General features: G+C 45.2%; 1 protein-coding gene across 1 annotated transcript in view; it reads right to left on the minus strand.

Moving 5' to 3' along the window:
- Positions 1-909: 909 nt before the first annotated feature.
- The window catches only part of LOC106748134 (homeobox protein unc-4-like), a 32,262-nt gene continuing 16,741 nt past the window's right edge, over positions 910-16,430 (minus strand). The window contains exons 2-4 of the mRNA XM_014626381.1: positions 8,154-8,326; positions 3,428-3,631; positions 910-2,809 (exon numbers count right to left, since the gene is read on the minus strand). Of these exons, the coding sequence (XP_014481867.1) occupies positions 2,141-2,809; positions 3,428-3,631; positions 8,154-8,326 (1,046 nt within the window). The 3' untranslated portion in view covers positions 910-2,140. The remainder of the gene's footprint in view (positions 2,810-3,427; positions 3,632-8,153; positions 8,327-16,430) is intronic.

Consider the following 16,430-nt stretch of genomic DNA (forward strand, 5'->3'; position numbering starts at 1 on the left):
GGCTTTCAGCGAGAGCGTCCCGACTCGCGGTGAGCATAAATCGCATCCGCGTGGATTTGCATAAATCGCGTCTGTGTGATTGAAAACGCAAATCGCGCCTTTTCTCCTCGCAAATCAAGCGGCGAAGATGCCGGTGCCGTGACACACATCACTTTTGCACAATACGCCGGCGTCAGAATTCGGAAATCGTTTCCCCCGAGTTATCTTTCGATGAATTTAAAATTAACAGGAAAGGAACAGAAAATTATAATATAGTAACATTACTTTCAGAGAATCGGTGTTTATTAAGTACTTTGTATTCCTCTTTCCATTCACAAACACTGTTCCTCTTTAATTCATAAAGTATATATCCGTTGATAGGAATATTAATTCTGTATGAATGTTCCCAGGGAGTTTCCTCAGGAATTCCAATCGTGATGCGCGTAACTTCCCGATTGGATCATTCTTATAATGTTCTCCCGTGAATTCCTAAAGAATTAGAAAACTCGGGAAATTTCGGGAAAGGAGGAAACTTCAGCAATACCTGAAGAATTCACTGTGCTATTTGGAGAACAAGAATCTGATACAGCTCGATCCATCTGAAGTCGACTATGCGAGCGAGACACGTCAGTGCTCATTTGATGTGAAGATACGCGTTGTATGAGTAAATCATATCTGAAGAACTCTTCCTCGTTTCGAGTGATTTGATTCTACATTAAGTACTAAAGTAATTGAAGTATACTTACTACATACGTTGTTTCAGTGCAGGGCTTATTGCGTGTCAAGCTGCTCTCTCTCTCTCTCTCTCTCTTAAATTCGACAGAAAGGAAGGGGGACAAGACGGCTTAAGCGAGAGGATCCAATGACTGAACACCGGCGTAGTTTGGAGAATAAATTAATATATTTTTAATGGATATATGATAGGTACTGTTTTTCGCATATCCCGGATCATCGTATGGCAACTCTTAATCACCCCTAACCATAAACCGAGCTCATAGATCTATCTTGCTTGCGGGGGTGGGGAGAGCAAATCTTTGTACCGCACTGTACTCACGCTCGCGTAGGATTTTTAAGTGTATATACAACCAGGCAAAATCCTACTCGCAGAGGTCCTCAAAGCTTTCTCACATTCACACCTTCGCGTCTCGACACTGTTCTCTCACTACCGCAAAGAAAAGAAACAGTTCGCTTGGATAACGTCATCCAATTCGGCCAGTCTATCTCCCCTGTAGGAATTTCAATCGCGCTGGCATACAATTTTCGAGTAATTCCCTCGGATTCGCGCGAGTGTCAAGTGTTGAGAACCCCTGCCCTATTGCTTTAAATAATATCCGCGATCGACGAACACTGGAGGGGGGTATCAACTACTCAAATTAAATAAAACGAAACCTCCTGCCCGCTATTTACATTAAATACATACGTATGCACTCGTTCTCTTGCATTTTTTTCTTTCCCTCTCTCTCTCTCTCTCTCTCACTCTCTCGCTCTTACCTCGAAAATGAACGACTCGCCTAGCCGACGAGTGCGCCCGCGTTTATTGCACATTTTTCCATTTTCTTCTTTGAAAGGAGACACAATGGATGAAATCAAACTCATTCGATCTACGACGGCCACGCATGCATTCGATATGTCGAACTGATATATGCCTTCTCGGTCCAAGCTGATGACGTGTGACTTCTGGATTCCCGAATTCGATTGGACTCGAGTTACGGTAGTTGCGATTTATTTCAGCTCCGACTTGCGGATTCTCTCGGATCTCTCTAAAATTCAACCTACCTACGTGTTTCTCCCATCCTTTGGTTCTCTCAAGTCGTCCAAAGACGCCGGGATATCAGAGATCTAGTCGCATCCGCGTCTCGAAGGACACGAGGGTGTCTACAAGTACGCGAGGATATCCGCGACATCCGTTGTCTTCGGCTGGAGTCCCGGTTTTCAGATGAGAATCAGGAGCGGTGTCGGTTCTTCCGTGCACTCGTTTCCCGACCGGGAGAACCAACGAAAGAACCGCCCTCCACCTTTCAGTCTTAGTTCATCTGACGACGTATCACTTCACCGTTCACTGGCATCCCGAAGAGGAGAACCCCGACTAATCGCACTTCACCATCGCCAACCGCGTCCCTTCGAACTGGCTCACTCCGGCGTCTCCCCTTTCGCCTGTTCACTACGTCGTAGACGGCGACGTGCAGACCGACGACATCGGCGACGTCGGCGTCGTAGGCGTCGCCGGCCTGCGTTCCGACGCTCCGCTACTTCGGTTATTCCCCAGCAGACTATCGATGGAGAACGGGTTCAGCCTCTTTCTCTCCTCCCTGCCCTTCACCGAGAGGTCGATGCTACCGCTTTGGACTTCCTCTTCGCTGGTGGCCTGCCTGATCAGATTTCTGCCCCCGTTGCCGGCCTGCTGACGACCCGTGCCGACGGCCACCAGCTCGCGTCGCCGCTCCAGTAAGCTCAAACCCCAATGGTGAATACCGGACTGGTGGTTCAGGTGCTCCATCGTCGGGTTTTGCGTCGGGATCTTTCGGCTCTCGCCGGTCTCGCTGGCGTTACTACTGTTTACCGTCGGGTAGCATTCACCGTCTACCGAGCCGTCGGCCGCGGAATCTACCCGTTCGCTTCCGCTTTCGCTGCAGGAGTCCAGTCCGCCCACCACGTCGATCTCCTCGTTAGCGTCGTTGCCGGAAGCAGAAATGTTGTTGCTCTCGTTGCTTAGGCCTAATTGACCGAAGGAGTTGCTCAGGGGACCGCTCGCGGAACCGCCTCGCCCCGACGCCGCTTCGCTGCGAGACTCCCACTCGGCACGCAGTGTCGACAAGTCCACGGTTATGCCCTGAAATTAGAGGGAAACGAAAGGATACAAGGGGGGAAATATCTAACGACCGCCGATCACTGATCAACGTTGCTAGCATTCGGTCAAGCTAACCAGCGTTCTAATTCAACTCGGCCTAATATAATCTCGCCGAAAATTTTCAGTCAGGATGAAAAATCTCGTCTCTCGATTCGCCACAGGATATGCTCGCTACGAGTAGCGCGTACGTATATTGGCGAAATGTTAATACTTAAAGAGTCTCGTATGTTTTATTCGATCATAGTTGGCTGGAAAGCAGAAAAGATCTTCGGGAACACGTTGGGGCTGGCCAAATTGAATCTGTTTATGTTTCTCACTAGAATCGTACGTTTTGAAACAGTTCTAACCAGAACCTGTGTAGATTTCCCAACCAGGATCCATCATTATTTTGGAAATTCGAACTGGATCCTAATTCTGTCCCAGGAAATCTTCCATGCGGGTTTGCGTAAACAAATATTTCTTCAATATGGAAACGTCTAACGGAGATATTTGCAGATATCTGCAGATAATATTTAACTGTAGATACGAAATATGATGATCAATAGATGTCTATAGATATCTCGGCAGATATAAATATCAGCGTGTATAAGCGCGACTTACTTTAGCGGCGAGCTTCCGTTGCTGTCTCTCGAGAGCTTTGAGCAACTTCTTCTGTCGCCTCTCGCGCTCTTTCCGTCTCAGTTCTTCAGGTGGGATAGGTTCGCCACTGCAACTTTGAGGGTGGGCATTATGCGCCGGCCTCCCGGGACCCTTCTTCGTGTGCTCCTTCTTTCGCCACTTTGCCCTTCGGTTTTGGAACCACACCTGAAACAACGGCACAGCCAAACATTAAAGCAGGAATTGAATAACAGGAACGAGACTCAAATCAATATCATATAATGCCAATCGATTGAATTGCCCCGCGCTGGAAATCAGATCGGCTGATAGCTCGTTTATTAGCAAAACCGGAGTCCGAGTGTACGATATTTCTCATCGGCATCGATTTTTACCGCACAATTCACAGCTCATCCTTCGCTTTAGGAAACCCAAAAAGAAAAGAGGAAAGATTAAGTCAGCGATCAGTCGGTGTTGTCAGGAGAAATTACCTGAGTCGTGTCAAGCCACCATCTCGTCGCGTGAATTTGAAAAATCCCTCCCCCGGGCGGCGCAAAATTGCGAGCGGCTTAAATCACACTACGGCGCTTTCGCGCGCGGTGCTATCGGAAGCGACACGAAGGGCGGATGCATTAAGTTCCGAAATTACAGGAAGATTCCTGTCTCGGGACGAAGGACCAACGACCCTCGCGGGTGTCCTGATTCATCGAGGACGGCAACCCTTTGCTCGCGTGAACGCTCGTGGCATGAACCACGATTTAGGGCTAGCGTGGGCCACGGCGCGACCAAGGGGTAACAGGGGCGCTTGAGGAAGTGGTGCCGGCAGGGGAATGAAAGGGAGGGAGCTGGAAGAGGTGGCTAGAGGGAGAGATGAAGACATTAGTTGTACGGCTCGACCGTCGAGCGGCGCTGAGCTCACGCGAGCCGAAGATCAATAGATCCCCTCGGCTCCCTGAAACACCTTTCTTGCGTCGCGTAGCTTTACGACTTTCTTCGACTTCGGGGCACTTTACGGAGCCCCCGGAATGAGTTCAAAGTGCTAACCATCCTACCGTTACTCGTGAGTCCCCGTTACTCGCGATTAAACTTCACGGGATCATAATTAATTCGATTACTTCGACGGCCCGATTAGAATCCGTCGCGCACTCGCGTTATTTAATTCCCTTACTTTTTGCACCCTCGCTCGCAGAGAGAGAGAGAGAGAGAGAGATCCTCCATATCCGAAACCTTATCCCCAAGGCTCACCGGGGCATCCCGCGGTTCAGAAGCCGGCGCAGCTGTGACACATCGACGGGATGCATGGGAAACGTGAGTCGAACATTAACGCGACTATTCGTCAAGAATTATCGGCGGCCGATAGCGGCCAACGACGCGCCGTTTCGTCTGATTACGCGTGAGAGCCGGTCGTGTCCCCCGATGAACTAAATAACTGTTTTTCCTCTGGTGCCGACAGCCGTACAAGCGCGTCGAGAGAAGGTGCAGGACCGACATTGTAAGCGTACCGAACTAGATTAACATGCATAAAGTCTATCTTTATAGCGGCAAAAACTCGGTGAGGTGACGTCGGGCCGATAACCGTAATCGCCATACGAATGTTGTCGGCGGGGGAGATAATGCACTCTAATGTAATTACATTTCCGCCAATTAATAAACGATGTCTTCTGCTGCGCCGATAAGAGGAGAACGCTCGCTTGTTTGATCGAACCGTTTCATGCCGCAATTAATTTTTTGCCTCGTTATTTTCCTGTGCAGCAGTGTGATCGCTGATATTTCGTCGGCCGTATCTCGCGCAGAGTGTGTGAGAGAGAGAGAGAGAGAGAGAGTGAGAGGAGTCGCTCTCACGTGCTCTCAATTACAGATCATTAATATAATTATAATTGAGTGATGCATTTTGTTCCCTGTTATTCTATTCTAAGAATAACACGAATTTTGCAGTTTGAGTCTCGCCACGAGGCGAATCTGAACAATAGATCGCGGTGCGGCCGCGGAATACTTGCGTCACACTTAATGGATGCGATCGGCCCGACATTTTACAAGTCCGCCGTTTTATCGATCAATAGATATCTTGAGAATGTCGAATGCAAATCGCGCCCCGATAATGGCGATGTCGCGAGAGTGAGAGCTTTTCTCAATCGCGATAAATCAAAATGCGTCGTTCCCGGTCTTATTTATAACCGACTATGACTCGCTGAAATGCCTCGCATGATAATAAGAGCACACGCGCGACGTCAAGGAGCGAAATGAGCGCGTAATTGCACCCCGGCATGTCTGGAAATTTTGATATCGGGATTCGTGAGTCCCCGGTCCCTTCGGATTCCGGACGAGAGATCGGATTCTGCCGAGCAGAGCGGAGAGACAAGCAGCGAGATGGCGGAGACGATAACCCAGCCGAGTGGTGACACAATGTGACACGATGTCACACAGCCGGTGCGTCTTTTCGAAGGGACATCCCCGCGACAGGGAATAGCTCTCAGATTAGATAACATCGATCACCACGTGCGATAACCCTCGTGAGCGTATGGTGTTCCTGCGGGCGTCCTTTTTGAAATATCGCGGCAGCAAGATAAACCGGCGATCGATCGATGTTATCGGCCTCGCGGCCGAATGTAAGACACTCTCGCGAATATAATTAATCCCTACCCTTTAGCGTTCGGCTCGGGCTTTCCGAAGAGGCGGATGTCACTCGAACGAAATATTCGAGGCAAAGGTTCCGTTATGCCTCTCCCCTCTCTCTTCATTTATATTTCATACAATAGTCAACGATCGATATTTTACATTGAGAGCGATTACATTCGTTAAAGTTGTTAATCGATCCTACGCCCGAGCTTGTGGAATATTTCTTACTTAGAGTGTTATTTACGGAAATGTAGCGACACTGCATGACGAGTTGGAGGGAAACAGAGGTGGTGTAATGTGCAAACTTGTTTGTCGCTTTTGTGTCCGGCGACATGCATTTTCGAGATACCAATCCTGATCCCTAAACCGCGCACTTTGAATTTGGCCCGACTCCACGGCATATTATGCGGATTTATTCCGCGACGGCGAGCATCAAAGATCGCCAAGACGATAGGCACGAATTTAAAGTGACTCGGGATTGAGTTTTCGAAGCCGACAGACATCGGGGGTTGGTTCCGGCCTCGGACCTTTGCCCCTTCGCTTCGTCTCGTGGGGGTAGTTAGTCCATCTGCTCCGTTACCTTCGAGATCCGCTCGAGGGTGCAAAATCGACACAGATTTATCCGCTCGGCGACCGTCCGTTTAAATAACACCGATGGCGCGCTATTGTTCCCCGATGACGCTTTTGCGAATAATCAATTCAATATCCCTTTAATAATTATTCTGCGTTTATTTCTTGAGATTTAATAATTTAATAATAACAATTTTTACAGCTTGATGAGGACTCTCTTAAGATTTGATTTCCCGAAGAAAATGTTCGTTGATATCTCGATTCTAGTCCTTTCACCACACATCATTTATCATGAAGATTACGCGATTGATTTTTCAATCGTGTGAAAATTATCCAAAATAATCACAATAATTGGGAGATATTGCTTGCGTCCGGCAGAGAAAGTAGCTCAGCGAGCGCTTAATGATTATTGCTCCTGATTGGTACATTCTCTTGGATCTATCGAGAATCTAAAAGAACACTCCAATCACAGACAATAATTACTAAACGCTCATTGAGCTCCTTTCTCTGCTGAACGCATCCAATGAGTCGGAGTAACGAATTTTTTTATATAGAAACGAAGTCACAATACAATATGGAATATTCAATAGAGCGGAATTTCGTAAAACAGAGCTCCATAAATTAGAGCTTCGAGCAAATCCTTCGGAAGGACCTATTACATGCGAACGTTGGACGTCTATCATTAAGGCTCTATGAAACCGACATTAAATCTGTTCCACGTGGCCAGCCCTCTTCCGGTGTTGCGACAGCTCACGCCCGCGTTCTAGGAACGCAATCCAACTGAATCCTTCGACAGGACCGCGAAGGGCAGACCCTCAATTTCACGGCCGGTCGGACATACGGCCACCCTTAGGTCCTTCAAGCGGATATTTATATTTATCTGCTTAGACACGCGCGTTAGACCCCGCAAACAGCGCATCCGTTCCCTTCTTCTGTATCGGTTCGCCTCCCCCATTTTGTGTCTCATCTACCCCCTTCGCTCTTATCTTCTTTCGCATCGCACTCTCGTTACATCCCGCAAACGGTTCGGCATAATGTTTCACTTCTCGTCCTCTTTATTGCAACATAATGTTGCTACTATTCGGAAAAAATCGCACAACGCCCACGAGAGGTGCCTTCAAAATTATATTCTTGTTCCAGACATTGTAAATTCTTTAGGAATTTTTGAAGTTTTTACGCAATGAACAAAATAATAGAAAGAGAACTCGGTGTTCCGTTTAGCAGCTATTGGATAGATAATATTTGTCTCTCATTGTTCCTTTTTAGTATATTAAATACCTCGGTAATTCAAATAATCACCACGACTTCGAATGTGTTGAAGTATAATGAATGACCGGAGAAATGAGGTTTGATTTTTAATTTACGTCCTGTATTCCTACTCGTTCGCGACTACACGACTTCGTAGGCTCAAAGGCTATTCACGTCATCCTTCTTATTTTGACTTCTGTTATCTGCTATTCACACAGTGAATGTATACGGTTTCGGGCACGTTTAGCGTGAGTGTATTATATCGTGGAAGTAAATGACAATAGAAGAAGTAACTCACCGCCACGCGGCTCTCTTTTAATTCGAGTCTCACAGCCAGAGCTTCTCGCATAAAGACGTCGGGATAATGACTCGACAGGAAGGCCCGCTCCAATTCTTCCAACTGCCAACTGTTGAAGTTGGTTCTGCTCCTTCGCCTCTTGTTGCCACCCTCGTCCGATTCTCCGTCGCAACCTGAAGTAAAAGAAGACATACGTCAGAAAAAAGAAACAGAGATCGGCACTGAACGCAAAATTTGTTGCATGAAATTAAATACCTAAAATCCCGAAGTTCGCTTCGGTGCCTACATGAAGACTTCACGACGACATGAAGTTCTTTTGTTAAATATAAATATAGAAGGAAAAATAACGCTGTGAAATAATTAGAAGGGAATCTCAAAATAAAGGAAGTACTTTGAAAACGAGAATAATTTAGATAAAATGAGGACAAAAGTAAAAGCTCAGATCTTAAGAAACAGCAAACATGTCGTAGATTCGAAATTAGTGAAGCACAAAATTTTTCAGAGCTCACGGAGTTTCGGCAATTGAATTTTTAAACTTCTCTTTCAAGAATCAAAATTCTAAAAAAAAAATACTGAAAACCAGACAGCGAAGATTGAGAAATTTAATACCGTAAGACTTCGCTAACGTGAAGATCAAGACATCGACTCGAGAGCTTCAGAGATCATAGGTTCGGTGTTTCCAGGATCGAGGATCTTGAGTTCCAGCACACCCAATAACGGAAGAGTCAAGTATTCGAGTAAATGGTAACGGCGACATAGCGACGAACACCCGCAATTACTTAATTGGCGCTCGCTATTGTTGCTGCGCGGCGGGTTCGCACATAAGTGCATGTCTCGCAACGAAAACAAATACAATAGTTACGTTAACCGCGCAGCAATAACGCGGGCCCGTTGTTGTAACGGCCGACGCGCGCGGTCCGATAATGAAGTTAACCATGTAGTAAAGTGTGCATTCCTCTTCAATCTTTTCCTCCGATCGAGCAGCTGCACTGGCGTTCGCTTTCATGCTCGCCACTTTGCCGATGTAAATCGATGAGTTCGCGCGCGCGCTCGCTCGCGCTTTACAAGTCGATCGCTCCTTTTATTCGTTGTAGTGTCAAGCCGAGCGTGACGCGACTAACGGAGAGATTATGGCAGCAATAATCATTGTTAGACATAATCTGACAACATAATTTCCAACTCGAGTTGGATCCAACCTGCCCTAACTTGAAATTCCACAGCCATTCTAGGAAAATTAATTTTGCCCCGGGACCGACTCAAACAATTAGATTCCCCAAAATTAATCGTGTACATAGTAAAAAAACATTTTGTGCTTGTGCTAAAATTGTTAAAATTTTTGTGTCAAATTTTTAACATATCCATGTGTTAATTCAATATATTGTGTTTACGTCATCTTAATATGCGTTTATTTTATGTATTGATTCGATATTTAATACATATAAGCGTTAAAATAATATGTTTTATACTTTTTTTTAAAATGTCGATTAACATATTATACATTATATATATTATTAGGTATTATATATATATATATATTAATTTTGTATTAATTTTCAACATTTGCGTTAAGTTAATGCAAAAATTTGTGTGGACCATTCAGGACATGTGAAATGTATTAAATTTCACACACAACTATTTACCGAGTAGATTTTACTCTAGATTTTGATCTCTCAATTATTTTAATTCCTTCACGAGGTTCAATTTGTAACTCTCTCGGTACTTCTGACTCCTTTAACATTCTAAGGATGCCGATTCTCAGCGCTTATTCCGTACATTTCTCAAAATAACTTAATCATTATTTATTGCCATTAATTATTGAAAAAAGTTACTATCGTGTGACCGACAATCTCCTCTTTTTTTTTTACGTTTGCCGATCGGTCGGAGAATTGTTGCATCCGGGGCGACGAAACGTTATAATTTACGGCGGCCTATCTCGCGCGTGATCGATATCGATATCGAATTAAGTACTGTATACTTTCGACGGGAATTATTATGTTCGTGCGGCACGAAAATGGAGGCCGGCGTCGATGGCGGACGATCGCGAATTTATCTTAATTTTGCGCCATTTGTAACCGTGGCGCAAGGTAAACATTTCATCGAGCCTCGAGTGAATTGAACCTTTATAAAGTGGCTTTAAACACGTAATCTAATAGGGAGGAGAAATTGTGTTGACATCAAAATAGATTATTCGTGCTTGCAACAACGACTGACAAAACCATGCGAATTTCGAGCCGTGCGGAAATTCAAAGCGACGCGACAAGATCAATGAGGGGAGGCGTGAAGTTTTTCATCCGAGCGTTTAAACTGCCCTGTGATATTTTGCGTTGCATTATCCGGCACGCGGTAGAGGGAAGAATTTTGAACGGTGCCGCCAATATTGCGCAAGATCCCCTCGGTATTGATTAAAATGGCGTCGGCTCGAGCCGACGTCCGAAGAGCAATAACCGCGCGTGATTCGTGGCGAAAACCTCGTACCGAAAATCGCTGCCCATCTTATCTGAGCGAGCGAACGCGCGAGATAAGGCGCGCAACGAGCCGGCGGGGCCTCCCGATATATTGAATAAACATGGAATTTCAGTGATTTTACGAGGACAATCCGCTATCCCCGACGATATCTCCGACGGGGATCGGTGGATCCGCGATCGCTTCGCCGTGCGCGCATATGCATGCTAATGGCTGGAATTGAATAAAAGATCGGGAATTATGATTGACCGGGTAATACTGGAACCCCCGGGTTATCTCGATCGCGCGAGACAAGCTCAGATGGAAGTCTTCGACCGCGACTTCGCTTCGTTCAGAGATTCCCGGACTACAACATATTCCGATATTGATTACGCTTACATCAATGATATACATTTCTTTGTATTATTTCAGAATGTATATATAAATATACATAAAAATCAACGTCACATTATTAAAAATTAAGATGTGACCGGCCTTCACGCAAAACTCAAGCCGGTGACTCTTTTAGCACAAAACGTTGAGTCATACTGATAAAACATTTACACTCAATGATCTGTCGATAATTTTTCTCATGAATATTCTATATTTTATCATGTATTTTTAATCTTCAATCTTTCTATTTTAATTCCATTTCATTGTCAGAATTATTTATCCTGGAGATGATGCTCCCTAAAACGCAAGAATTTGAGATAGATCGTCCTCCTTGGATTGGATTTGTGAGCTTGCAAGAATGTAAAAGTCAATTATTGAGTTAAATATGAAATAACACCGTGTTACACGTCATATTTAATGCTGTGAGTGTGCGATCAGGATGTAAATACAAAATTAAGATGAATGTTTGAAATTACAAATTAAAGGCGGAAATTTAACGGCCCGATGAGTCGACGAGGTTATGAGTTTGTAAAAATTGCATCGATAAAACGATTCATTATGAATTACCGGTAGATTGCTTCTCTCTGAAAATCATGTTCTCGCTGGGCGAAAAACACGCGTCACGTGTCACACTCTGTCGAGTTGAAAATATCGTGAAAGGAGACGCCGAAGATCAAGGAAGGGAAAGGTCAATCGCGATTTAGCACCGTGGATTATTTCGATCGGCTTGCAAAGCGCTAGCCAATTAAGATTTACCGATGGCAGGTAGACACTGTTTGCGGATCGGCGCAAGATCGTCGTTGAAATGGCCAAGGGCGGTGAAAAATCGCGGGGTTGGTTATTAATCAGCGTAATTAGATGCTATTTATCCGCGGGCCGTCTCTCTCGTTCGCTGCGCGTCTCGCTCATTATTGATAATCTATAATCCGTAATAAGCGGCTCTCTTGCCGTAATGGCAGGTTGAAGGATTGTCGCGAGCGATAATACCTTTATCGTATCAATGCCGGCCGGCGCTCGCTTACGCCAAATTTCATAATCGAATAAGCGGTAATTAATAATTCTGAGCATACGCGATGAAAGTGTCGCGGGCGAATTTTGCAATTAAAGTACTAATGCACTGAACATTGATATATCGCGAGATTAAAGTGAATTATACTGAATAATAAAGCGGACTGTTAGGAACATTTTCCGTCTGCAGAGTTTGATGTCGCTGATTACACTCAAACTCAGCTATTTACACTGATACGCTCACTTGCGCTGCATTAATGAATTTATTTATAAGCTTATCGATCAATTTGTTAACTTGTATCCCATTTCATGATTTATTCGCCACGACCATCTGAAGGCAGATTTTTGTTACTTCTGATGAAACCGTAAAATAGCATTTCTAGTTAGACAGAGTTATTTTATAGCGTCGCCCGTTAAAACGTTTGTAAAAGAAGAGAAGAAGAAACGAAACCCGATCGCGCAGGGAGGTGCCAGGTTGCGGAGTTGAAGCGTCGTGTCGCGGCCGTATCACGAAATTAGCCGACTCATTATAATCATGTCAGGTTCATTATGCAGCGAGTGCGTTACGCCAGGAGACAGCCGCTTCCCTCGTTAGAAGGAAACGCGAATCCGCTGCGAGGCGAATGCAACGAAAATAGATTAAGACGACGGATCCGCGATCAAACCGGACGTGAAAATTGTTTAACTCGTTCCCTCATAAATTATTTAGCCCGCCGCTCGCTATCATCTATCAAGTTTGATAGGTGCGCCTGATAATAACCCCCCCGCGCCTACCTGGCCGAGACTGCGCTCCGCTTCGAGAGTGTGTGTGCGTAACCACGTAAACATATCTCAACCGAATCGTGTGAATACTACGAGCAAAAGAAACCGCGTTGGTTACTCACAGATCTCGCCGAGGTCGATTCGCAACATTCGCTTTGTGCGACGGTGAAAAACCAAATAACGCGAAGGTCACGATTGAATAATCACGAAAGGTTCAACTTACGTTTATATTAAATGGATAATATGTTGCCATTCCGGAAAACCCGTAATGGCAAATCCTCAGCCTTTTGTGTGTGGATCATTTTTCCGACTTCCAATCTCTTTTCCTCAACCTTCCCGGTAATTCCGAACAGCCTTGAAAGGTGATAATTGTATTATTCTTATTAATTCATTTAAATGCCGAAAATTCTCTCTTCTCGTGTTTTGACGTTTCCATGGAAATGCAAATTTTTAATATCCTTTGCCGGTTGAGCTGCTTTAATATTAATAATATTATTAATAGTAATGAAAAGATCTCACTTTGTCCGTCCACGAAACTTTCTGTTTTTGCAAAAAGATTTATCGATGTGATTAGAGAGCGAGGTGATAAAAAAACATTGCGATACATTTTTTTTCACTAGCGCGAGAAATAAAATGGTAATCCTGCATGAAATATTCGTTTATTCTAACGCACTCTTGATACACGTGTGCGTCCCGGCGTTGATAGTCTTTTATTATTAATCGCAACAAATGCTCTAACGACAGCCTCGGTCTTTGACCGTCATTTCACAAACGACATACATTTCCTCAAACATGATTCTTGTCTGCTTTTCTTGTCTGCTGAATCAAATGATAATGATCTAATTAGCGACCGTTTTCTCGGGCGTTCCACTCTGATTGCGTCGCGGTCTATCCGTTCTTTTACTTTCAGTGTCGCGATCTTGATACTTTTTAAAATGCATCTTTAATACCCGACCGAGAAGCTAATAAGGCGTTTAACGAGTTACCACGCCAGCGATTTATACCACGTGTAATTAAGCTGATGACTTAAATTGAAACCCGCACTATGGATCTCCCTTTAAGAAGATTTACCACAGCGACTCGATGATTTCTCTTGGGCATTCTTTCCCCCAAAATGTCCTAATCCTGGTACAAATATTCGGATAATTTATTCAATAATCAGCTACCTGCGTAGTGATACTATAAATACTCAGATGTCACATTGACATTGTTGACTGAAGCTTTAAAAAGACACTTGTTATTAGATCGTTAAATCCTTTCTCGTTAAATTTCTAAATCTCCAAATTCCTTGAGTTCAGTATTTTGAAAAAGTCTTTTCTTTCACGTGGCGAATGAATGCTGTCATTCGGTCATTGATCGATTTTTGCGCTTTTGCTTTAGGTCGGACAAATTCTTTCCTCGTGCCGGTGACCAGCAAAGACAAAGAGGCACCGTCATCGGCGTGATCGACATCGGCCTGGCGCGGAAATTCCACACTGTCGGAGCCGCAATCAATTACCCGCGAACGAGACGTTTTTATGGACAATTGTACGTCGGTGTGCTGCGATCGTTCGCAGCTGTATGCGTTTAATACGCATCGACGCGGCACGTTTTTAGCGTGGTGTAATCGCATGATGATACGTTACTGGGCTCTAACGACGCACGCGACCATTCGTGGCAATTCTCCCTTATGCAGACGTCTTACTCGCCGGGAAAACGAGCGAGGGAAGTGCACGGAAGAGAAGAGAGGAGGGAAGGAACGTGTGTATGTGCCGCAGGACTGGTCCTTCATCGGGCGCGAAGGGAGTACACTTTTTTTTCTCTGGAAATGTAATCGAAACAACGATTACAACGAAAAAAACAAAAAATCGAGGACCCGTGTGTGGTGTAACTTCACACGCCTCTTCACGACGAAAAGGCGCCCTTGCGCTGACCAGAACAGGATGAATTTCAGAATCCGATACTCAATTCGATTCGAATTTGTGCTCGACAACGCTTCGAAAACATTCATTTGACATACGAAAGACAGAGCGCGCGGATTGAAAATGACAAATAGCCTCGGATATCGAGCGAAATTTCAATCACACCCACGTGACACTCGCGGTACCACGAACTTCGCGATTTGAAGATAACGATGAACTGAATATCACGCACGACACGAATCTTCAGTCAAATTCTTCGTACGCCATACCAGATCCAAGTTACTACCCACATTTCGGGCGAGGGTTAATGTTATTTAGTAAATTGCATCACCCGAACGCGTCAAGAAAGAGAGAGAGATAGAGAGGGCAATAGATATATATAGAGAGAGAGAAAGAGAGAAGAATGACTTTAAGAAAGGACTCAAGCGTATCTACAATACTTAACGAGTAATGAATCGGCAATCGCATTGACACTAATATATTCAACATTCCGATGATCGAAAAATGCAGATATTCGGAGCGGCAACGAAATTCAGCGAAATTAATTACTCGGTCATCGCCGAGTCGAGACGCGTCAGCGTGAGAAGAGCGAGATCCCCGGGTATGATTTCCCAAGCAGGCCGGCAGCCGATCTTCCTCGGTCTTCCTCGATCCTTCTCGACCTCGCAGGAACTCGCAGGCCAAGCGAGGCGAGACGAGCAACTCGTCAGCGTGGAAGCAAAGTGCGGGATGGCGTGCAGCCCGAAGGCGTTTAATAAGGCCTCGCCTTTCCTTACCTTACACGCGTATATGCGTATGCACGCCCGAAATAACGTGCAATTAAATTGAAATTACACCCGGGTCCGTCCCGGCGAACACTTTCGCGTATTATGTGCCATTGTGGCCTTGTTGCGGCGCGAACACCCGGCGATTCGCGTGCGTAGTGCGGGCATCGCATGGCGTTGCAAGGCCGATACATGCGACAGTCGTCTCTTTTCGGCCCAGCTATAGCCGTGCAATACGAGTACATCGAAGATAGCCGGCTCTTCCAACAGAATTCTCCGAGCCGGTCGTCTCAACGTTTGGATAAACGCGACTTTCTCCACCGACGTAATTAACCGAGCGTTATTTCTCAGTTCTTGTATATTTCAGTTATACTTGATTTCACGGTTGTTAGCTGAAGAAATTCTCAGCATCCCCGACGAGTTTTTCGTCACGATCACGAATTGCGTAACGCGAGCGTTATGAAGCGGCTTTCGTACACGGCATTTATACGACGAATGCAATTCAGAAGTGAATTCGAGTTTCGTAATCACCGGCTTGGTGAGCGTCGCCGGACCGCTTCCAGGACGCAAACCCCCATTTAGAGGGTAGTCTCTTGTTAAGTGAGAGTCAACGACGTCATTAGCGTTAGGAACGACATCCTGGCACCCTGGAGACCGCCGCCTCCTACGTGGCAAGCGATACCAGTTTCCAGGTGAACCGGAGCTTCCCGACGTTCTCCAAGTACTCGTTTCGGGTCGGTCCAGCTCTACGCCCATGTCTCATCCTCCAAAATCAAATGTCGCGCACACACACACACACATATCTGACATATAAAATAAAATTTCATATTTGTTTCTCCCGAAATCGCGCGTTGTACGATTTCGTAAAGTCTACACATTTGAGGGTTGTTCACTAATGGGAAACATTAACACGGTAGTTAATCTTTAAAAACGTAAAATCAAGAACGGAAAATGTTGAATTCACGGAAAGTATTGCACGGTAAAAAAAAAATTTTATATTAAAAACG

The sequence above is a fragment of the Dinoponera quadriceps genome, unplaced genomic scaffold (genome assembly GCF_001313825.1).
Source record: "Dinoponera quadriceps isolate SergipeBrazil2010 unplaced genomic scaffold, ASM131382v1 scaffold2420, whole genome shotgun sequence".
NCBI lineage: Eukaryota > Metazoa > Arthropoda > Insecta > Hymenoptera > Formicidae > Dinoponera > Dinoponera quadriceps.